This window comes from Gymnoscopelus microlampas (assembly GCF_963454915.1).
Source record: "Gymnoscopelus microlampas genome assembly, chromosome: 11".
Lineage (NCBI taxonomy): Eukaryota > Metazoa > Chordata > Actinopteri > Myctophiformes > Myctophidae > Gymnoscopelus > Gymnoscopelus microlampas.
In genome coordinates this window covers 19,422,431-19,446,508 of record NC_139948.1, presented here as the reverse complement: position 1 = coordinate 19,446,508, position 24,078 = coordinate 19,422,431, and the positions used below count along the sequence as shown (strand labels likewise).

The 24,078-nt window shown below is 41.9% G+C and overlaps 2 protein-coding genes across 2 annotated transcripts; both read left to right on the top strand.

The window, feature by feature from the left end:
• Window positions 1–727: 727 nt before the first annotated feature.
• On the top strand, window positions 728–3,957 carry LOC311054954 (von Willebrand factor A domain-containing protein 5A-like). The gene has a single exon (XM_084070993.1). The coding sequence runs from the start codon at window positions 748–750 to the stop codon at window positions 3,073–3,075; it is 2,328 nt and encodes a 775-aa protein (XP_083927119.1). The 5' UTR covers window positions 728–747; the 3' UTR covers window positions 3,076–3,957.
• A 7,801-nt stretch (window positions 3,958–11,758) lies between these two features.
• Window positions 11,759–22,873, top strand: cabp5b (calcium binding protein 5b; the record flags this gene model as incomplete). Its single annotated transcript, XM_084070649.1, has 6 exons — window positions 11,759–11,806; window positions 12,554–12,584; window positions 12,780–12,923; window positions 14,437–14,546; window positions 15,105–15,252; window positions 22,845–22,873. The coding sequence occupies 6 exons, from the start codon at window positions 11,759–11,761 to the stop codon at window positions 22,871–22,873; spliced, it is 510 nt and encodes a 169-aa protein (XP_083926775.1).
• Window positions 22,874–24,078: the final 1,205 nt, after the last annotated feature.

Here is a 24,078-nt window from a genome sequence, read left to right as displayed (position 1 = left end):
GTCCCTTTTATGCCCATATATGGAGTTCCATTTCAGGCATGCCAAAATATGGAGTCCATAACAGTCTTTGATCAGTACTATGACGCCTCCATGTTGATGACATCAGGGTACTCCATATATGGGATTGAGTATTTTGGAGATCCGTTGATCCGATCGACTTCCGACTCTGTGAATCCTTCGGGTCCTTAGCGACGATGCGCACGCCGAGTTTTAAGTCGATCGGTCTGTGTGCTGACTGATCTCTCATTTTCATGACATTGTTGAGTCGTGCACCTTGAGACTTTTATTTTATCTGGAGTGTTGCAGGCATTCTGCTTTGCAGTGCTTTCTCTTAGTTATGCCCATATGTTGGCATGCCCATACATGGGCTGGACAACAGCATAGCCGAACGACATGGCGGCGGGCACCGCACTCCCTCGAGTCCTTGCGCATGCCAAGTTTGAAGTTGGTCCGTCTCATATATGCATATGACCATATATGGGCATGGCGGTCGGATCTGTGGCTCTGGACAACCGGATCTCCATAAATGCATACTGTATATGGGCGTATGGAGTTTGTTTATGGTAATGTCTGAGTCATGTCACTTGGCATGGTCCTGCCTACAGTATTTATGGGCATACAGTATGTTGACTGTCAAATCTCTCCGACAGAAGGTTCTGCGTCAGATGCTCAACACACAGACCCTGATACAGACAGACCCAACATACTGTATTCTAACTTAAAGATTTCAAGTTCTGTTGAAGCTATATGAACAGTGCAAACAACACTATGGAATGTGGTCTGGTCTCTTGCAAGAATGAAGCAGTTCCTCTGAAAGGCATTGATGTGGAGGTTGAGGTGAGGGACCATGTGGCGACAGTGACCTCCACTCTGCAGTATGAGAACAAGGAGGCGAGCCCCATAGAGGCTGTCTTTGTCTTCCCTCTTCCTGGCGATGCTGCCGTCTGTCATTTCAGTGCAAAGATTGGACAGACGGAGGTTGTGGCTGAAGTGAAGGAGAAACAGGAGGCTCAAGAGGACTATGATGATGCATTGAGTTCAGGCAAGCAGGCCTTCCTATTGGAGGAGAGCGAGCAGAGCCCTGATGTATTCTCGATGAGGGTGGGCAGTCTGCCTCCAGGGGAGAGCGCCTCCATCAGGCTGGAGTACGTTACTGAGCTGGCTGTGGAGGCTGACGGTGGGCTGAGATTCTGTCTGCCTGCTGTGCTCAACCCCCGCTACCAACCTCAAGGTAGTGAAGGTGGCAGTGGAGGGAGTGCTCAGCCTCAGGTGACCTGTGTTCCAGCTTCTCTAGTGCCCTACAGTCTGTCCTTTTCTGCCCGAGTGACCTCTACTCGACCCATATCTAAAGTAGAGTCCAACAGTTCCCTGGACCCTCTTCAGTACCTCAACACAGAGCAGACTCATGCCACGGTCCGTCTGGGTAATGGGCACAAGTTTGACAGAGACATGGAACTGTTGGTTTATTATAAAGATGCCCACAAGCCCGCTGCTATCGTAGAGGCAGGAAAGGATTCTGCCAAGCCTGGCTCTCTGATGGGCGACCCAGTGATCATGTTGAGCCTGTACCCCGAGTTCCCTAAAGCTGTGATGTCATCACTGGCTTCATGTGGGGAGTTCCTGTTCTTAGTGGATCGTTCTGGCAGCATGGACTGTCCCATGAACAACATGCGTGAGGGGCCAGATCGTATTGGCAGTGCCAGGGACACACTGCTACTGCTACTGAAAAGCTTGCCAATGGGCTGCTACTTCAACATATTTGGCTTTGGAAATGAATATGACCACATCTTTCCTGCGAGTGTGGAGTACAACCAGACCACCATGGATGAAGCTTTGGAGAAGGTCAAGACTATGTCTGCTGATCTGGGCGGGACAGAAATCCTAAAGCCTCTCAAACACATCTACAAGCAGTCCTGCGTTCCCAATCAGCCCAGACAGCTCTTTGTCTTTACTGATGGTGAGGTCTGGAATACCAAGGAAGTGTTAGATCTGGTGAGAAGCAATGCAGGTTCTCACAGGTGCTTTACTTTTGGTATTGGGGAGGGGGCCAGCTCTGCTCTCATCACTGGGATGGCCAGGCAGGGAGGAGGTCATGCCCAGTTCATCACAGGAACAGAGAGGTTGCAACCCAAAGTGCTGCAGTCACTTCGCTTTGCCCTGCAGCCAGCTGTGGTGGATATTTCTATTTCATGGGACCTGCCAAAGGGAGTGTCTGCAACACTTCTGTCTCCGCCCATCACAACCCTTTTCCAGGGCCAAAGGTCGCTAATTTATACCCAGCTCACTGGAGAGAATTCAGGGGCTAGTGAAGGCAGTGTGACAGTGAAGTACAGCCTGGCAGATCAACCTTCTCAGAATAAGCTTGGCTTCAGTCTCGAACCTACCAAGGACACTGGACTGACAGTCCACAGGTTGGGGGCTCGTACCCTGATTCGCTCCCTGGAGCTGGAACAGAGAGACAAGCGAGGGCAGCAGGATGAAGCAGTGAAGAAGAGGGTGGTGGAACTTAGCATCCAATCAGGAGTGAGCAGTGCCTTCACTGCCTTCATCGCTGTCAACAGAGGAAGTGGGGAGGCTGTACAAGGACCTCTGCTACGCAGAAATGTTCCAGCACCAATGATGTATGGCTTAAGGGCCAGTCCGCAATGTGGACCAGGACCTCGGAGGAGGCTACGAGGGGGCAATCCGCGGTGGGCTGACACTGACTGTGCAGCTGCAGACCCTGAGCCTAGCCCTCTTCAGCCACCCAGAGGCACATTGCTGCAGTTGATTTCCCTCCAGAAAGCCTCTGGCTCCTGGACTCAGACATCAACCCTGGAAAATGTACTGGGGAAGAGCAAGGACCAAGTGGAAAAGTCAATGCCTGCACAGGTGAACCAGGAAGTTTGGGCCACTGTTTTGGCTTTGATCTGGCTCCATGGTTTCAAGATGGAAGCCCAGGATGAGTGGCAGCTTCTGGCTATGAAGGCGGTATCCTGGGTCCAGGCCCAAAAAGTCCCAAATTTGATGGAGTGCATTGAGGCTGGAAATACCCTGTTCGGCTGCAAGGTGCAGAAAGATGCCCTGGGGCTGTGAGAGGTACATCCTGCTTGTTTCTCCATCTTGCCTATCCACCAGCGGGGTTGGAACAAGGAATAGAATATTATGTCTGGCTTATTCTTACGTTTCTGTCAACGTGAACCTTTTCCAGCCTTACACCATTCCCTTCAAACATTTAATCCACTGCATTAGCATTGTACAGTGATGGTTTCACAATATCATTACTTTTGATTGCTGTCAATCTTCTGACAACATAATTGACTAATGCACTTTTCACAATATGGAAAAAAATAGTTGGCACATCCTTATTTGCACTCCATTCACGTGCCTGCATTGATTCAGAATGGCCAAGCAGAAAATATAAAGAGCTGCACTTGTGTATCCTGCCATTGTATGTTTTGCCTATTATGTTATTCCAGAAAGTAAAACTTGATAAAAAATAGCTGCTAAATTAGAAGACCACATTCATAAGGAGTTAATGGGCACAAACATAAACCAATAAAAAAATCCTTGAAAAGTTCTAAATGGCATGTAATGGGCACAAAGTTTGTAACTAATCCTAACAAAACTTTTCTAAATAGCGAGCTTAAAAAGAGAATATGCATATCGGTGTGTACTTAATATGCAATGAATGTAATTCACAAATTGAAGGATATAGAAGATGTTTGTGCACGTTGGACTTGTTTATTCACTAATTTACAATAGTTATTCAAATGTTACATTTGGTTCCTTGATGGTATTGTGGTAATAATTTAGGTATGGGAATATGAGTCTTTTTAGTGCACCATATTTCGTTTTACGTATATGTTTGATGCTTGTTTTTGTTTAATGTTGGGTTATGATTATACCACAGGCCAAAGCAAAGTCCTTGTATGAACCTTATTCTTGGCAATTAAAGTTTTAGTTTTCATATTCCAAAAAAAAGAAAAGAAAAAAAAAGAAAAACTAGAAAAAGTGCTCCTCGGAGCACAAGTCTCCGCCAGCAGACTTGTGTTGGGAATGTTGGGAATGTTCTAATTCTTATGTTCTAATTCTTACAAAAAATAGAACATGTTACTGTGTCATAGTAACATGACACAAGTGTCCTATCCGTCTGTATAACTGTCCTATCCGTCCTGTCTGTATAAGTGTCCTATCCGTCCTGTCTGTGTAAGTGTCCTATCTGTCCTGTCTGTGTAAGTGTCCTATCCAATTGTTACAGTATCCGCCATTTCTCAGCCATTTCGTGATTATTCCTGTCTTACCTCACTTTGAAAGAGGCTAAGACTCTTTCAAAGTGACACATGTATTTATAGGCCGCTATACGTCACTAGCCAATCAGATCACACTATTTCACCGTATTGTCACGTGTCACGTGAGGCTTGACCAATGTTAGCTTGGCCGAGGGGGGGGGGGACGGAAAGTGAAAACAATGTCTCCTGGCGGAGACAAATATAGCTGCAAGCAGCAATAATACGGGGCCAGTGAATAGAGAGAGAGAGAGAGAGAGACAGAGACAGAGAGAGAGAGAGAGAGACAGAGAGAGACAGACAGAGAGAGAGAGTGAGAGAGAGAGAGAGACGGAATAGAGAGAGAGCGAGAGAGAGAATAGATTGAAGAGAAAGAGAGAGAGCGAGAGAGAGAATAGATTGAAGAGAAAGAGAGAGAGCGAGAGAGAGTGAATAGATTGAAGAGAGAGAGACATGGAAAAGGAATAGATTGAAGAGAGAGAGACATGGAAACATAATAGATTGAAGAGAGAGAGATGGAAGCAGAATGGATTGATTGGACTTCTCAACCTATAGCCATTAACAGGAATGGAACCCTCAAACTTCGGATTGACATGCTGCAACACTACCTATAGTGCTATAGCTTTGTACAGGCTGAGGTTGTCTGTTGAAGATAAAAGTGAACCAGTGAAAGCAGCCGATCTACAAGCTCAGAAACACATTGCCAGTGATGTTGCTAGGTTTTCAATGCAATGGGTCCTGGGATGCAAGGGTGGTCTTTTAGATGGGTCCCAGGGACATTTTATGGGTCCCACAAAAATGCACAGCGTTTAACTCGTGTTTCATCTTATATGGTTATATTCATGTAGAACATGTATCTGAAAGAAAAGTACACAATTCCAAATCCGACAACTAGTACTTGTAGTACTTGATTTTTTTTTTACATTAACCACTTGAATCCTAGTATCCCTTTTCTGAGGAGAACTTTAGCCAAAAATAGCAGATCTATAAGCTCACACTTGTGAGCTTGTAGATCGGCTATTTTTGGAGTTATAGGTGTGTAAAGGGAAAAAAGAGCAGCAAAAGTTTATCTGAAACACAATTTTATACAATATAGAGGGGGTCCCTGCTTCATCTCTCTCTCAACTAGGGGGTCCTTGGCCTGAAAACACTGAAGACCCCTGCTCTACAGGGAATTATTTGATATCTGGCTGCACGGAAAGACACAAGAATCACAGCTGCCATTAATGAGTGCTGTTCAGTGTTGATTGCCTAGTGGTCAAATTGGGGTCAACGAGCCATCGTTAACTTGCTTTGAAGTTGGGCTGTAAGTTGCGCAGCACTTTCACTCTCTCCCTCTAGCAGCAGCTCGCAATGCCCTGAGACAGAGGGAGAATACTTCTCCATACGGCGGTGTTTTACCGAGATTTTTCTTGTTTCCTGCACTATGCCTTGTAATCCGCGGACGGCTTTGAAATCCACGGATGGCCTTCAAATCCGCGGTAATTTCCGCTAAATTGTAGTGCGTCCCATGGACGCAACGAGGGTGCCGTGAATGCGTCCTTTTTCAATATGGTGCGTCAGAGACGCAGGACGCAGGCCTATGAGCATCTCTGCATTGCTATCTGAAAAGTTTTGAGATTGTAGATCGGCTATTTTCAGAATGAAGTATGTCATACATTGCAAAAGTATACTCTCAAATAAGCATTTCATGTTATCTTTATCAATTGCACATGATGAATTCATTGATACAGTCATATTGTTTGCATTGCGCTTTAAATGAAGTCTGCCTGAAGTGAGCCTTGAACTGGCGGCCTTGCGGTTGTCAGGCAGACGCTGAAGCGAGAAACCATTGGACCGACAGACCTGAAATGGTGAAAAAGCAATAAACATGAGCATTTTAAACCCTCAGTAAAGCTATGCCTACCCCTAACGTCAAGAAATACTATGCGTAAGAATGCCAAATTGCAATCACCTCACACATCGTCGGGGACGGGGATCGTACTGGTGACCTCCAGACTCATAGGCTGCCTTTCTTCTCATTGAGCTAGAGATATGATAGTCCTGGTAGTGTCTGTCGATATATATAACTCTTTCCGTCCTTGATGGACCAGGCCTTTGTTTTGTTAACTACTCTAGATCACTGGTTCCCTAAGAGAGAGAGAGAGACGGACATTGAAGAGAGAGAAAGAGAGAGAGATAGACATGGAAACGGAATAGATTGAAGAGAGAGAGCATGGAAACGGAATAGATTGAAGAGAGAGAGACATGGAAACGGAATAGATTGAAGAGAGAGAGACATGGAAACGGAATAGATTGAAGAGAGAGGGACATGGAAACATAATAGATTGAAGAGAGAGAGATAGATAGAAGCAGAATGGATTGATTGGACATCTCAACCTATTGCCATGAACAGGAATCGAATTCTGAACCTTTGGATTGACAGGCTGCAACACTACAGTACCTATAGTGCTATAGCTTTGTCCAGGCTGAGGTTGTCTGTAGAAGATAAAAGTGAACCAGTGACAGCAGCCAATCTACAAGCTCAGAAACACGTTGCTATCTGAAAAGTTTTGAGATTGTAGATCGGCTATTTTCAGAATGAAGTATGTCATACATTGCAAAAACATACCCTCTCAAATAAGCATTTCATGTTATCTTTAACAATTGCACATGTATTCATTGATACAGTCTTGTTGTTTGCAATGCACTTTAAATTAAATCTGCACCAAATGAGGCTTGAACCAGCAACCTTGAGGTTGTGAGGCATTCATTTAAGCGGGAAGCCATTGGACCAACAGACCTGATCTAGTGAAAACGGAGGTCATACAGATAATACCATTTCACGCAAATAGCTGAAAAATCCTGGGTTTAAGTGTTTTTCAAACTGCTCAAAATTGTGGACAATCTAAGGGCGGAGCTTACTGGTCAAAGCGATAGATGTGTTCCTCATGAGTCAAGGCACAAGTGTAAGCAATTTCACGACTTTCGTTCAAACGAGGCATGACTTTTGCCTGTTTAAAGTTCGCATTTAAAAAAAAATGCTATAGCGCCTCCCTTTGGCCAATTGGAATGAGATTGTTTTCAGTGATATTTGGAATGACCCTCAACCTTTCTGCAAAGTTTCAAAGAAATGTGAGTCTGCATGTGCGTGTTAGGGGCAGATGAATAATTTCCATAAAACTGTAATAGTTAAAATCTATCTCCTCCTGGGATTTTTGAGCAATCTGCACGAAACGTTTAACACTTGAACTTTGGACCTCTGCCGACAACACCTTGGCAGCGGATTTTTTCTAAGTGAAAAAATGCAGAAGTTAGGAGCCAATGACTGTTTTTCATATACTTCAAAATGGTGGGAGATCTAAAGGTCAGAGGTCAAAAGTCAGAGGGTGAAAGTTGTTCAGCATGAGGAGACGCATATGTGTATCCAAGTTTCATGGCTCTAGGTCAAACAGGGCATGAGTTGTACCTGTTCAAAGTTGGCATTTTCAATTGAGTGCTACAGCGCCACCTTTTGACGAAAGATTGTGAGAATTATTTCTTGATCGTTTTTCATGACCATCTACCATATGGCCGAGTTTCGTAAAAAGCGACAGCACGGTTCAGCCAGAACTGCGAAAAGTGGCAGAAGAAACAGAAAGAGGGGAATAATAAAACAGGTCCAGAGCTGAGAGCTCTGGCCCCGTAAATATCTGAGTCATAGTGACGTGGCATGGTCCTGCCTATATATGGGCATGTGGGGATTGTTTATGGTTATGTCTGAGTCATAGTGACGTGGCCTGCTCGCCTGCCCTCCCTCCCATTAGCCAATTTCTGTATAGGATATAGGCCCTCACATCTACGTCAGACCGCTGATCCGACTCATTGTTTGGTCCCGATGTCATGCTGCCACAGTCAGCATGACACATGTCATATTTGGATGTAGCTGCAGTGGGTCTGAGTCATAGTGAACTCTATATATGGTTATGTCTGAGTCATAGTGTCGGGGCAGTGATCCGCTGGCCGGCCAATGAACCCACCCATTATCCAATTTTAATATAGGATTATTATTATTATAATAAGAAAGGAACATTCAGATATTTAACTAATATACGTTATTTCTGGACACATAATAAATGTCTATTCTAAACAGCTTTTTATTGTATTCATACTACTATGTTTGCTTTATGATTGTGTACGACTGTTGGAGGATGTCATTCTGTTCAAAATGCTTTTTATTTGTTTTTAACATTGATGATGACTCTAAAAGTAGCTGTAAATTTATGTTTGATGAGTGTGAGTTGTTTTAGTCAGTTTAGTGTTGACTGTGATGTCTGACCGTTTACTGCCCCCTGTTGACTAAAATAATCTCTAAATGTTTTTTGTGCAGCTTCTCCACTCTCACACAGCACTGTGGGTCTCTAGCACAGTAATACACAGCAGAGTCTTCTGGCTTCAGGTTAGACAGTGTCAGATATACCATGCTTTTGGTATTGTCTCTGGTGATTGCTATACGTCCTTCAACACTACTGGCATAAATTGTTTTACTTGCATCGTACCAAATAGCCCCAGTCCATTGCAGTGCTTTTCCTTCAGGTTGTTTTATCCAGTGCATTCCATTGCTGCCGAATGTAAAACCAGTTCCCCTACAAGAAAGACTGAGGGTTTCTCCAGGTATTTTCTGCACTGAACTGGAAGGAATGGACTCCATGGCCTGGCCATTCAAACCTGATTAAAAAGTAAGAGAAGACAAGCAGAGAAAGAAAGAGGGGAATGTGAGAGAGAGATGATAGAAGCGATAACTATTATATGGAATACATGGAATGGAATACAAAATCAGTAAAAACATGAAATCTCACAGGGCAGACAAAGAGCCATCAACAGAAGAGAGATTTTGACCTCCATCCTTTAGATGTGACCTCAATTGCTCCTCACACAACAAGAGCACATCAAATAATCTCCTCAGAAGTATACACTCTGAATACACGTGATTTGCATCAGGACTTCTTGAGGGAGGGGCTGATGTATTAGGTTCAAAGAACACATGTCCATGGACATTTAGACGTTTCACAACTAGTTTCACAGGAACAGATGGAAGGAAGTGACATGCACCAAAGAATATCTGAAGAGAGAGAGAAAAGCAAGCTTGAGCGCTGAGAGACCGCAACATTTTTAGCAAACAAGTTTTTTGTAACCATGGGACATTGAAGAGCAATGTAGTGAAAAACAAAACATCCCACACATTTTATAACACTATAATCTTTTTCAAAATGTTCTCAGATAAAACAAAATGCTACATTTATCTCTCAGAAAGAAGTTCTCATGACGTAGTATAGTGGGAGCCAGTAGGCCTACTTTAACCTCATCCATTCAGGTCACTATTAAGCCAGCTATAGGCAGCAGCTGTTGGCCTGCATATGCATTATCATCAATCTTCAATCTAAAAACTGATTTCAGTAGAGCTGCAGCCATCCAATAACCTAATAGTGTTAAGTTAATTGTAGATCTTTTGATTACATCACTTGTTTAACCAATACTCACCTCATGAACAAAAATATGTTATACAGTGATACTTATTTGGCTGTCTTAATCTCAGTATCAGAATCACATCTTCACAGACATCATGGCAAGCTTTATACCCCTTAAGCCACATTTTCCCCCAAAAAACGTATACAGTATACAGGTTTACCATTTATTGAAAAGCTTCTCTATTTTTTTTTTTTGCCTTACCTGAAATACTGTTTTTTTGGGGAGAAAAAGAGCAGTCCTAACAGTGTGTGCTGTAAGGTAATAAATGTCTCAGGGTGCAGACAAAATATCAAGTCTGTCAATATGTGGAGAAAAAAAAGTGTCATGAAAAAGTCGATTCTTTTACCCCATCCCTAGCATCTACAATCAATGGGTGCATAAATGGTAAATTACCCTGTGATTGGTTATATTGGTCTACTGTATATACAGAAAACTCCATTTTGACGCTTTTGCATTTTTTTTTCCATAAATCAGGGCCATTGAACACCCTTTACGTCTGTGTGTTGGTAAAAACAAAATATGGAACCAATGAAAAGCATTAAAAGGCGCTTCTGACAAAACCAGCTAATTCCATTCGATCCTCAAACTTTCTGCTAAAGCTAAACCATCTAACTCCACTGGAGTTAGCTGTTTTTTCTGACTCCAGGCTCCACCCCCTTTTGACCTCCAACCTCATTGTGAGCTTGGAGGTCCATTCAGCTGTTCTTATCAATGATGAACAAAACCTCCTAGCTCCACTTTTTTTCATTTCCTGAAAAATGATCATTTTCGAGTTAGCTGGTTTATGCCGGACAGCAGAGATATAGAAATGGTGTTTGTAAGCAGTCAAACACTCAAGGATTAACGCTCTTATGTAAAAAGATTTGCAAGGCTAGTAACCTAACCCTAACCCTAACATTATTGGGAACATTGAACCCGGGGAACATAGGGATGACCCCGGTTCTGATGGATAATGTATGGACAACATGCCTCTGCTTTTGAAATCCCCTGGCTGTTCTATCGCTGGTGGCGATATGTTTTATCCCTGCTTCTGGTCAGACTTAATTAAATAAGTCTGATGTGTTTGATATTTATCTTAGATGATATCACAATTTAAATAAAAATGTACAGTATGTTAACCACATTAACCCTGTCATCCCTATTTTGGGCAAATCTGTCAAATGCTATAAAAATAGCTAAAATAGGCTACACAATTTATAAGCTGAACCGCAATGTGACATGTTGTGAGCCTTGTAGACCAGCCATTTCACACACACACACACACGCACACGCACACGCACACGCACACACACACAGTCTATCTAATGCCCTTAGAACACACATTTCCATATGATGTACAGTATGCTGTATTATGTAATGCCATGCAATTCAGGATCCTGTCCCATCTGATGCCAGAGCTTGTTTCTCTTCCACTCTCTCGACTCTAATCTGCTGCTTCCGTGCAAATACCCTTTCCAGTTTCATTCTGTGAGAGCAGCTAGAGAGCTCTCCTGGATCTAATGTCACTCATTTGTCATTTCCGCAAGTAGCCGTATGTGAAGACGACAACCAAATCTAACCATCCATGGAAAAATAAGGAAAATAACTTTCTCCACCGTGTACTCCCTAACACAGAGGATTTTACAGTGTGAATACTTTTTTACACAGTATTTTTCCCCTCATAATAGTATTACTTTACATGTTTGATTTCACTGCAGAATAAATGACATTTCAGCATAATTGTTTATGAATGTTTCAACAAAGTACTGTATTCACAGTATTAAGCCCATCCATCCGTCTTTTATAGACTGGAGAAGCACAGAGAGATAATCCAGCTGATACCTCATCCCAGCCCCCCACCACTGGCATATACAGATCAACAGTGATCACGGATTCACACGACATAAGGAACAACACACCGGCCAACACGCACATGCTGTAACTGAGAGACGCAATTTGAACAAGAACACAAATACACAGGAAGGACAAGAAGGTGCCTCTGCATCTCTACTAAACCCTTGGTCATGAGTCTGGGACCAGCATGCATCTTTCTAAGAGGAGGAAAGAGGAGAGTAAGTGAACTTGTGCTATATGGATTCCATCTACTGTATGTTTCCCCAGGCTAAGATTCCCTTTTTTATTATGAATTGTAATGTTAACTGTAAATTGTGCATTTTTTATTAAACAATTTAAACAAAATACATTTTTAAAAAAAGGAAAAGCAATTGAAAATGGCCTTAGCGGGATACAATGCAAGATCTGCAAGTCTAAAGCTCGAATGTGAAAAGTGTGCAGTTTTCTAAATGTTGGATCTTGCCTAAATTCAGGGTTTGATTTGTAAAATAATATTTTCTTAAGCACTTACTGTAAGCCCTACAATATATACAGTATGACAAAAAGTTAAAATAGACGACATGATGCTACGCATTGTGAGCATGTAAATCTGCTATTTTTGCTATTACTAAATTGACAATTTTTTTGTAAATGCCTTAACATTCATTTTTAATTAAATTGTTTAATTGTGATATTATCAACCATTATATCAGAGGGTTTCCCAAAGGAAATGCATGAATTAAGTTTGACCACAAGCATGTATAAAACACCAGCCATAAAAATGTATGACCAGAGGAGTTCTCCCATACCCCCAGCAAATCAAACCCTGCCTGAATGAATTGTTTGGTTATGTTTTCTTGATTTTTTTAAAAGCAATTTGCTAAAAAGCCGTTGCACAGATATTGACTTGATCTCAGTTTATTTTGTCATTAACTGCTAAACCAAAGATTATGAAAAAGTAATCCTTTCATGTTATTGTTTTTCAGACAAGGACCCTGTCACAAGATGAAGTAGAAGGTGACTCTTTGCATATACTTTCATTTAAAAGATCTAGAGACAGCGCAACCTTTAACATGCAATTTTCCATTCGGTAGCCTACATACTGTAATTATCATCGTTGTCGGGTGGAAACCGTGTCCAAAACCGTTACTTTTCAGGAAATTAACATGCTTTTTTGGCTTGTTTGCATGCTTTTTTCTCCGTTGTATGCAGAACTACGTGAAGCTTTTGAGGAGTTTGATAAAGACAAGGATGGATTAATTTCTTGCAAAGATCTGGGGAACCTGATGAGGACCATGGGTTACATGCCAACTGAGATGGAATTGATCGAACTAAGCCAGAATGTCAATATGAATTGTGAGTGACTTCCATTAGATTAATTCTCCTTTTTGGTCCTCGCTTTTGGTAAAGTGAAATGGCTGTATTCATGTTATATTACCATTTACAGCAGTGCTCTAGCCTACATCAAAAATGTATAGGTCACAAATGCACATGCACAGCCACTTCAGCTATTTTTGAATAGCTGAAGTATAAAATATGGCTGAAGTGGTTAATGTGTTTTGTATTGATTAATAATCTAAATCTGGAAAGTAACTAAATATGCCAAACAATAGTGGAGCAAAAAAAACAATATTTGCCTATAAGCATTTCAATACTTTATACAATAAGTATACAGTATTGAAAAATGGACACACTCAAGTAAAGTAAAAGTACCTCAAAATGATACATTAGTACAGTACTTGAGTAAATGTATTTAGTTACTTTCCACCATGCTGTGTCAATCGCACAGGGGATTTTGGCTGAAACTGTCCATTATGTTCTAAGCCATTAATCTATATCAATTACTTTTTCGATTAATGGAATAAGCGTGTTTATTATTTTATGTAAATTATATATACTAGACCATACCCGGTCGGCGCAGCGCATCCGTGGGGGGATATGCGCACATGATCTGGCAACCCGGGAGGCAGTTCGTCCCATAGCTGGGCAGCCCCGTAACCATGGCGACAGTGTTTGACACAAAAACGCTAATAAGAAGCTGAGATTTGATGAAATTGAAAAACGGGCTTCACAGTTAAGTTCAGATGGTAATGGTCAATGGCTGTGTGCAAAATCAGAGCAATTGGTCCAGCCAGTGAGGAGAACCGGGTGTCTTCACCACTACAAACGCACAGAGGTTACTAGAATTATAGTAGGATAGTAGGATATAGATAGATATATATATATATATATATATATATATATATATATATATATATATATATATATATATATATATATATATATCAGTTTAAAAGGGTGTATCTTTAGCTGCTTTTTGAATATTTCAATTGATTTTGCATATCTAGTTTCTATAGTAAGTTTGTTCCATAATTTAGGTGCATAGAATGGAAAAACCTCAAGTTTTCCAGTTGTTTCGTGTATCTACTAGACTCACCGTAGAGGATCTCAAGGCTCTTGGGGAAGCATAAGCATATTAGGTAGATCAACAGCATATAACATCACAATCATTACTTTTTTGAATATTTGTTTTATTTATTTATGGCATTTTTGAGAAATGATAGAAACAAATTGAAAATATGTATGTATTTACTCGCAACCCATAAAGATGGGTCTGTGACCAGGTCACAGCTACAAAGGCCTCAAAAGATTCACATCAAACAAGAGGAGGGTCATAGATCACCTCCAGCCACTACAGATGTGCTAGTTATATTGTATTAACATATTCTACCATACAGGTTAAAATAACATAAATTACAGTCAAATATGCCCCGGATTGTACAGTATATACATATATATATAGTGTGTGTGTGCCTAGAGGTCTGCAGTTGCATGCATCTAATAAGTGTGTTGTCCTGTCTTACCACAGTGGGAGGGATGGTAGATTTTGAGGATTTTGTGGAGTTGATGAGCCCCAAACTACTGGCTGAAACTGCAGGGATGATCGGGTTGAAGGAACTTAAAGATGCGTTCAAAGAGGTGAGCTACTGATTCCCCCACCCTTTCTCTTTCTTTCTGTCTCACACTCACTATACATGCTCTATTATATTTTAATGGATTGAATTCAGACTTTACGGTTTGATGTCCATTGAGTTTGATGTGATGGTGTCTTGGTGTGCCTGTTGAGACCAAAATCATATTAAAGCCAATTGTCTCCGACAAGCAATCTCTAGCACCACCAGGTGGACATAATTGACATTAATGAAATTAATACATGTCTTTTGATTGCTTTGCTGCTGCCATATAAAGTTGGGGATGAACTGTAGCTAAGCAGAGTTTGATATTTGGTTCTATCAGCTACAGGCTGGTTTGGGTTCTGCCTTATCCAGTTCTCAAAACTTGGTGGCGACATTACAGTTGTTTTCCCTTAGTGTATTTAATCACAATTGTGCAGTCAGTCAACTCCCATTCATTTAAGGTTATGGAGGTTGACTGAAAATGATGAGAAAATACAGCACAGTGAGACGTGCAGCTAAACTGAATTATTGAAGGTACAGTATAGTAATCATTAAGTTATTCTCATTTTGTGTCCTGCAGTTTGATATGGATGGCGATGGTTGTATAACATCAGATGAGCTCAGACATGCCATGTCGAAGCTATTAGGCGAACAGACCTGCAAAAATGAGATTGATGCTGTCGTCAGAGAAGCTGACAATAATGGAGATGGCACTGTGGACTTTGAGGGTGAGACACACACACACACACACACACACACACACACACACACACACACACACACACACACACACACACACACAGTAAGTAGCTTTTTACGGCCATATCTTAAGTTTTACCAATGTAACAGTTCCCAGCTTCCTGCTTAAAATACAGCATTTTGCATGCCAGCTCGTCATTAGATTTAAAATGTTATAGATCAGTCTGACTAGTGTCAATGCAGTACACATCATTGGGTCTATTCACAGCTTCAGCTATCTGTATTAAAATTGGCTTAAGGGAGGACCGGCTGGCCGTATATGGGCATAAAAGTGACAAGGACTGACAGATACAGAGATCTCCATATATGGGCATATCAGTCGGATCGGCAGTGCGACGTATATCATATAAACGTTGACCATCTGTGCATATTAATTGCCCTATTATTAGATTAAAACATTACCAAACTTACATGGGTCAATGTTGGCTAAACATTACATTACATTACATTAGTCATTTAGCAGACGCTTTTATCCAAAGCGATCATTGCACATGTGTCAATAAGCCTGTAGGATTATCAAAGACCCCAGCCAGGACTGTTTCAGCCGCTACCATTTGGCACGCAGTTCTGCATATTCAAGACCCTACCTGTAGGACAGCTAAGACAACCATGTTCATGAATGATTGACACTTAAGGCCTGTTGTCTGTCTGCATGCTACCACCGGTGCAGGCTTAATGCAAGGACTTTAGGTGCTGCAGCACTGGGCACCAAATGGCAGGGCAAAAGCGACTACTACTATTGTTGAAAGAGCGCCGAAATATTGAAGCAAAATGGCTGCTGAAGGAGCGTTAAAACTGTGAAACGCTGAACTTTTTGCTGCACCATCTTGCAGTGACACACACACACTGGACCAAGCACTGTTTGTTTGTCGATTGAAGACACTTACCGGCGGGGCTGCGGTTGCCTCAGCACTTGGTCGGCCTTCTTTCTCAGGTCCTACACCGGTCTGGTGTCAGTTAGCGTGAGCAGAAATAATGGAGCAGAAATAAGACTTCCGGTTGACGATCTCTTCAGAATAAGAGTACCCTCTAGAGTAAAAAGAAACCATTGAAAATCATTGAAAAACGGTTCATTTGCACATTAAAACTATAAATTAATCATTTAAACGAAGCTATATAACACATATTATGTTTCTGTGTAACAAAAACGTTTTTTAAAACATTAAAACATTATCTAAATGGACAAATGCTGTTCAAAGGACTGCATAGCCTATACAAATTGGACACTGGACCGGAGACGGCTGCCGATGCCAGCACTTGTGACATACACACGCGTTCGGGGAGACCCCCTCTACACTGCCACACTCTCCGCTAAGCGGGAGAGGTGTAAAAAAAAGTGTGGCGGGCCGTCCAGTGAGGTCAGAGGTCAGAAAAGTGCCCTTTTCTGCCATTTTCAGACAATAGTGGACACTGGACCGGAGACGGCTGCCGATGCCAGCACTTGTGACATACACACGCGTTCGGGGAGACCCCCTCTACAACGCCACACTCTCCGCTAAGCGGGAGAGGTGTAAAAAAAAGTGTGGCGGACCGTCCAGTGAGGTCAGAGGTCAGAAAAGTGCCCTTTTCTGCCATTTTCAGACAATAGTGGACACTGGACCGGAGACGGCTGCCGATGCCAGCACTTGTGACATACACACGCGTTCAGGGAGACCCCCTCTACAACGCACATATTGTGAGCAAAAACTCAGTGCAGGGTTGTGGTGTTGCTGATGTGGGATTAGTCAAACGGACCTGACAATCCTAAGCTTGTTTTAATACTCTTTTAAGTTATTTTTATATACTGCACTCGTTCTGATCATGCGTAGTGTCACTACGTTTTAAACAACCTACCATTTTAATCATCGGTGGAAGGATCATCCTACATTTTATGAGAACATTGTGACCTGCTAGGCTACAAACTGAAGCCCACGCTTACAATGGAAACCTCCAGCTAGAACTTACCTGAGACGACGCAACCGCAGCGGGCCCTTCTGGGGCCCTCAATGGTAAGTTTCTCCCCTGCTAGTCCAGTATTCTGTCCGGGTTGGAAGTGGATCAACGCTGTCTCAACGCTGTTGCAACGCTGCGGGCTCTGAAAGGAGCCCGTGCGTGTAAGTTTCTCTCCCGGCTATTCAGCTGTCCTACAACCGCCAGCTCCTTGCTGCTCTATATCTGTTTCTTGGCCGTTCGCTGGTTGTGGTCTTCTTATTTTTAACAGAAACAATGGCACCTCTTTTAGAGGTAGCCGAACTAGAAGGTGAGCTGAGATCCATCGAGCTGCAGATCGAGGAGCTCCTGATTCGGAAGACGGCACTGTACGCCTGCCTGGCCAGAGCCGAGCCTGGAGGGAGCCAGCAATCCTCATCCGCCGCCGCAACTACCATCCAGCCTGGCCCGGTTGATGGATCATCACCTAGCCCCTTATCCTGGGCTACTGTTGTCAGGAAAGGCCGCCGCAGGAAAGGCGTAGTTCCAGCTCCTCTTCTTCCCCTCTTTGACGCAAGTTTGAACCTATCCTTTCCAGTCTCCAACATCTTCTCTCCTCTGTCAAAGATTCCCAATAAGTCTGTCCCCTCGCCGATTACTCCTCTGGCTCAGCGAGTGGACCCTATCCGGGGGTCAATCAATAGGAAAAGCTCCACACCCGCCTCTCAGCGGGCTGTCGGTAGAAAACGCCCCGCAAGTCCCTCTCCCCCCATGGGCTCGCCACCGTCGTCCCCGGCTCCTCCAGGGGATAAACGGCCGTGTCTTTCCACTCTGCAGCCTGTGGCTGACATTCCGCTCATTTCCAGCTCTACCGTTGAAATTGTTGCAAATCAAATATCTGTTGTTGCACCGATTGAATCCATGGAATTTCAAATCGCCAATACTAATGTAGATACCTCCACTGCTACTGTTGTATTTGTTGATGCTAACGCTAATGCTAATGCTATTGCTAACACGAATGCCGGTACTGGGGCTAATGTTATTGCTAGCGGCTCCAGTGCTAACGCTAACCATGATAGCGTGTTAGCCCGCTTCTCCAAGAAGCTGGCTTGCTATAATAACACCAAGCTCAACAGCAAGCCTGACATTTTAATAATAGGAGATTCTTTGGTTAGGCATTTAATCCTCCCAGGTGCTGTCACCTACTGTCTCTCCGGGGGAAAGATAATGGATCTGATTGCACTATTACCAGCTGTTATTGATTTACATCCGACGGTCTCTATCATTATCACTCACGTGGCTACGAATGACGTCATGGCTAGACAGTCAACAAAGATGAGGACTGACATGGAGATGTTGTGCTCCTTAGTGGACAGCCTGGGGAAGCGATGCATTGTTTCGGGACCCATTCCAACGCTCTCCATGAAATCTGAACACTTTAGCCGTCTTTTTAGTTTTCATCTGTGGCTTAAACATTTTTGCGATGCTTTAGGCTATGATTTCATCTCCAACTATGACCACTTTTGGCGTATTGCTAATCTTTTTAAGAATGATGGAGTGCACCTAAACACTAAGGGCACTTTACAATTACGTGTCAATTGTATAAAATACATTGCTTTTGCTTTTAATTGATATGTAGCACGGCATGATACAACCTTTATACCTCCCTCTGCAGTTTCTAGTCCCAACCATGTGGATCCTGCCGTTTTATGTCATATCTCTGCCCCCCCGAATTCCACCTGTCTATCACACTCTCAATCTCCATTCTTTCCCATGTCCATTCCTGTAGTTATTACTACTAGACAACCATCTAGTCACAGTAATCTTCACAGTGTGGTCTCCAATCGAATTGAAATTCCCCTGCAGCCATCTATAAACATTTCCATTCCCAATCCAGTCACACCAGTCACACCATTTACCAAATTGACTTTTAAGAATCGAAAAGGGCTTGGGATAATACATCTAAATATTAGGAGTCTAGTTCACAACTTTGATTTTATAATTTTACTGGTCAAACAGACTAACCCTGACATCCTGGTTCTAAGTGAGACTTGGCTCAAAAAGAGTACTTGTGACTCCAAAGTGGCTCTCTTAAATTATAATTTATTTAGAGCAGACAGACTAGGTAGATGCGGTGGGGTGTGTATCTACACAAAATCTAATCTCTCTTCCACTGTTTTAAAAGCTGTCTCTCATCCCAGGTGCTTTGAATGGCTTTCTTTAAAGGTTCAGTATGGAACATCTTCACTCATTGTTGTGGGTATCTACAGACCCCCGTCTGCAGACCCAGGTACCATTGACACCCTTGCCAGCATGCTCTCCATGCACTCTGATGAGGAGCTTCTGGTTTTGGGGGACATAAACCAAAACTGGCTGGGTATAGCTTCTGTGCACCTCAAGGAGGTTGCCAGTGACCTACATTTATCACAGCTAGTCCTTGAAACCACTAGGCCAAATCTGCTTGACAGCTCAAAATCTACCCTGATTGACCTTATTTTTACTAATAGAGCTGACAAATTCTCCGCTTGTGGGGTTTTCGAGCTGGGTGTTAGCGACCATTGCCCAGTTGGTTGCATAAGAGATGCCCGTTTGCTACGAACAAAATCTCAGGTGATCTTAAAGAGAAATTTTAAGCATTTTAATGAGGACGCATTCTTATCTGACATTTTAAATAGCAACCTGTTTTTAACTTCCACTTTTTCGGATGTTGATTTGGCACTAGAATTTTTTGCACACACCTTTGTCTCTATTGTGGATGCTCATGCTCCATTTAAGAGGATGAGAATTAAGGATAAAATTACCCCCTGGTTCTCACCTGCTCTAGCTGCTCTTTTTAATGAGAGGAACAGAGCATGGTCGCGTGCTAGGCGCTCGGGTGACCAAGCTCATTGGGCCTGCTTTAGACAAATTAGGAATAAGTGCACCTCCTCTCTAAGACAGGCTAAGTCAAATTATTTTTTAAATTTAATTACATGTGCACAGGGAAATCCAATAAAATTCTGGAAAGCAGTGAATTCACTCAATAATAACTCCTCTTCCGCACTTCCTGCGCAAGTCACTGTCAATAACGGTGTAATATCAGACTCCTTGGAAGTTTGTTCTGCTTTTAATTTGCATTTTGCAGAGGCTGGGCACCTATTCAACAACACTTACAATGGACCTCCACTCTCCACTAATTTTAGCAACTCTAGTAATAACACGACAGATCCGTTTTCCATTCAGCCATTCTCTACCTCCGTTGTTTTGGAAGCTCTGCTTAAAATTAATCTTAAAACCTCGACTGGAGAGGATAAATTAGATCCATTCTTTTTATTAACAGCAGCACCTCTTATCGTACCACACATTACACATATCTTTAATCTTTCTGTCAGAAACAGTTGCTTCCCATATACCTGGAAACTAGCTCATATCCTGCCACTTCACAAAGGCGGAGATAAGCAAGATCTAAATAATTACAGACCAATATCAAAATTACCCTGTCTTGCGAAAATCTTGGAATCCCTCGTTAACTCACAGCTGAAATCATTTCTCTCACACTTCTCAATTTTAGATATAAATCAATCTGGTTTCAGAGCCAACCATAGCACTATAACAGCCGTTACTCTAGTCACCAACACCATTTTATCTGCACTGGACAATAAACTGCATTGCACCGCGCTCTTTGTAGATTTATCCAAGGCTTTCGACACCGTCAACCACAATATTCTACTACAGAAACTGCACAACATTGGTTTTAGCGAGTTAGCCTCCAACTGGTTTCAAAATTATTTACTCAATAGACACCAATCTGTAAAATCTGGGAGCACTCAGTCTGAGTTCCGTCCGGTCTCCATGGGTGTCCCCCAAGGCTCCATCTTAGGCCCCGTTCTTTTTACTTTATATATCAATAATATCATTTCTTCCCTTAATGACTGCTATGCACATCTCTATGCGGATGACACGGTCATATATTGTATTGCCAAGACAGCCCAGCTTGCCAATAGGAAGCTGCAGCTTGCCTTCAATGTCCTCCAGGAAGCCCTGGTTGAGCTTAGGCTGGTTTTGAACTCAAAGAAAACTAAGTTTATGATATTCACCAGGGCTAGAAACTCCAACCATGAGAACTTAGACATAATCTCTTCAAGTGGCTCTCCAATTGAGAGAGTCTCAGAATATAAGTACCTTGGAATATGGCTCGATGAAAAATTATCATTTAAACTTCATGTTGACAACCTGGTCACAAAACTTAGACAAAAAATGGGCTTTCTTTATAGAAATAAAACATGCTTTCCGGTTTCGTGTAAAAGAAACATTATTGAAGCCACTTTTCTGTCTGTCCTGGATTATGGGGACACTATTTATAGGACTGCTGCGCCATCAATTTTAAAGCGCCTTGATACAGTATACCACTCTGCCTTAAGATGGATAACTGGTGACAGTTACGGCACCCATCACTGTACCCTGTATAGGAATGCTAGCTTATCCTCTCTCTCGGAAAGGCGTGATCAACACTGGTATCTCTTCATTTTTAAAGCCATCTCAGGTATGCTCCCGCCTTATATTTGTGGTATGTTGGAGCAGAACCCTAGCTCCTACCAGACCCGCTCAAGTGATTTCCTAACACTTAAGGTTCCTTTTGCTCATTCAGACCTAGGCAAAGCAGCATTTTCTGTTAGTGCTCCATCTACTTGGAATGAGCTCCAGAAGTCCCTAAAAATTAGATCACTGCCTTCCTTGGGTCAATTTAGGGCAATGGTTTCCAACACTTTTATTTCAGACTGTAACTGCTTTATTTAATTTTCTATGTATCTGTTTTAGTTCTGGTAAATATTTTGAGTATTTTGAGTATTCTTTGTCTTCTGTTATTTAAATTAATATACTTGATATGGAATTGTATATTTGTATCTCTGTGGATAAAATTGTTGTATCTCGGCTACATTGAAAATGAGGGTCTGGCCCTCAACTGTATTCCGAGTTGAAATAAAGGTTATGATGATGATGATGATGATAATGTGAAAGGTTTGACTGATACAGCCATAGCTGCATAACCAGCAAACAAATGATGTGCCTCTTCCCCTTCATTGGGAAAATCACGCAGATTGGATAGGATGCACAGACCAATAAATAATAAAATGGTTTGTCAAACTTCCAGAGGCCATGTGAAGCCATGGCAATGCAAGGTCATTTTCCTACACACAGCTAGATCTAATGGCCACTATGATTAATACAAAACTGCTGACACATTTTGTTACATAGGCCTAATCTGCAATTTAAAAACGAAAAACAATTACCCCATCAAACCTTTCTTTTGTATTTACTGCATTATTTAATGATTTAGTCTGGGTAGCTCAAGGTCTGAGGGCCCTATTTTGCATGTCTTAAGTACTAGGTCTTATGACTTAACTTAAGACCTGGAGGCGTGGCCAATGCTGTTTCACTATTTTGAGTGGTCAAACAGCACTGGCCACACCTCCAGGTCTTCAGTTAAGTCATAAGACCTGGTACTTAACTCATTCACTGCCAGATATAAATAAATAAATAAATCACCCACTGCCAGCGATTTTTCGTTTTACTTGTTCGCACACGCACACGCACACGCACATGCACGCAGAATATTTGTCACTTATTTTAGTACAAATAAATATCACTTACACACTGCCTTTTTTCTATTCAGAGTTTGTGAAAATGATGTCACGGGAATGAAGAGCACAAAATGATGTCACCGGCATGAAGAGCACAAAATTATGTTACGGGAATGAAGAGCACAATATGATGTCACAGGAATTAAATGAACCTATAAATCTGTGATGTGACAAATATAGCTGATTCTGAAGAGAACAAAACTATGTCACAGGAATGAAGAGCACAAGTGACTGACAGTTACTGACAGTGAAGAGAAAGGATAGCTTTTTGTTTACTGTATTTAGTTTTGTTTTGTTTTGTTTTTCTTAATAAAATCTGTATTTTATGATCTTTAAAATCGTACAAAAAATATGCTGTGCTATGTTATTGGAAACCTATTCATGTTTTATTTTATTTTATTTTAATTCACAAAATATCTGGTAAATACTGAGAAATCATTGTGTGGATGTTGCTGGTTTTCATCTGTTTTTAAGAAAGCAAACTTAGATGTACTCTATCTCTAAATCTTTTAGCAGAGGACTTGGTAAAAGAAAATGTCTCCCATACTATGTATGTTGGTTGTGACTTGTACATCCCTTCCGACTGAAGCTGCAGAGACAGGCTTTTGGGGGTGTCCTTTCTCTATGTTTGTGTAGCAGTTCTGTAGTGTAATGCCGTGCCTAAAAATAAATGTAGTTTCCCAAGAAGGGTTTTCCCCACACCGATTTGCATCTGTGTGTCTTGAATGCTCAGCAGGAACAGACACTTCTCAGAGGTTGCAGATATGCCGGGACTGTGTCAATTCACACAGGGTCATTACAGAAACATAAACTTTGATCATAGCCATGGCTTTCCCAGAAAGAAAGTCATGATAACTGCCCCCGGGCCCTCATCTACAGTGATATCTGAGACTCGTGGCCACAAGTTGACCAAAATGGCATCTTGGCACTTCCTAGACTCCCCCTTCAACAAGTAGCATAAACTGTATTAAACAATTTTAGATTTTGATTAAATTGGACTTCAACAGCGGCATGTATGCATTTTGTCAATACATGTGTCTAATCAATGAACATACATATGTACATATTTGTCAAAAGAATAAAATAAAGTTTGAGAGCTTGTGGTCCTTTGGCTTCATGTGAATTTTTAAGAGATTAAAAACATAATTTGAATCAAGCTACATTTGTGTACTTTTTCAAAAGAGGATGGTGGAGTAAACTCTTCGTCAGGAGCATTGTGTATGATAATATTCATTAAGTGAGTTCTACATTTGCGTGTATATTACA

Excerpts from the sequence above, each read along its gene's own strand:
- LOC311054954 (XM_084070993.1), top strand. The coding sequence starts at position 748 with ATGAACAGTGCAAACAACACTATGGAATGTGGTCTGGTCTCTTGCAAG.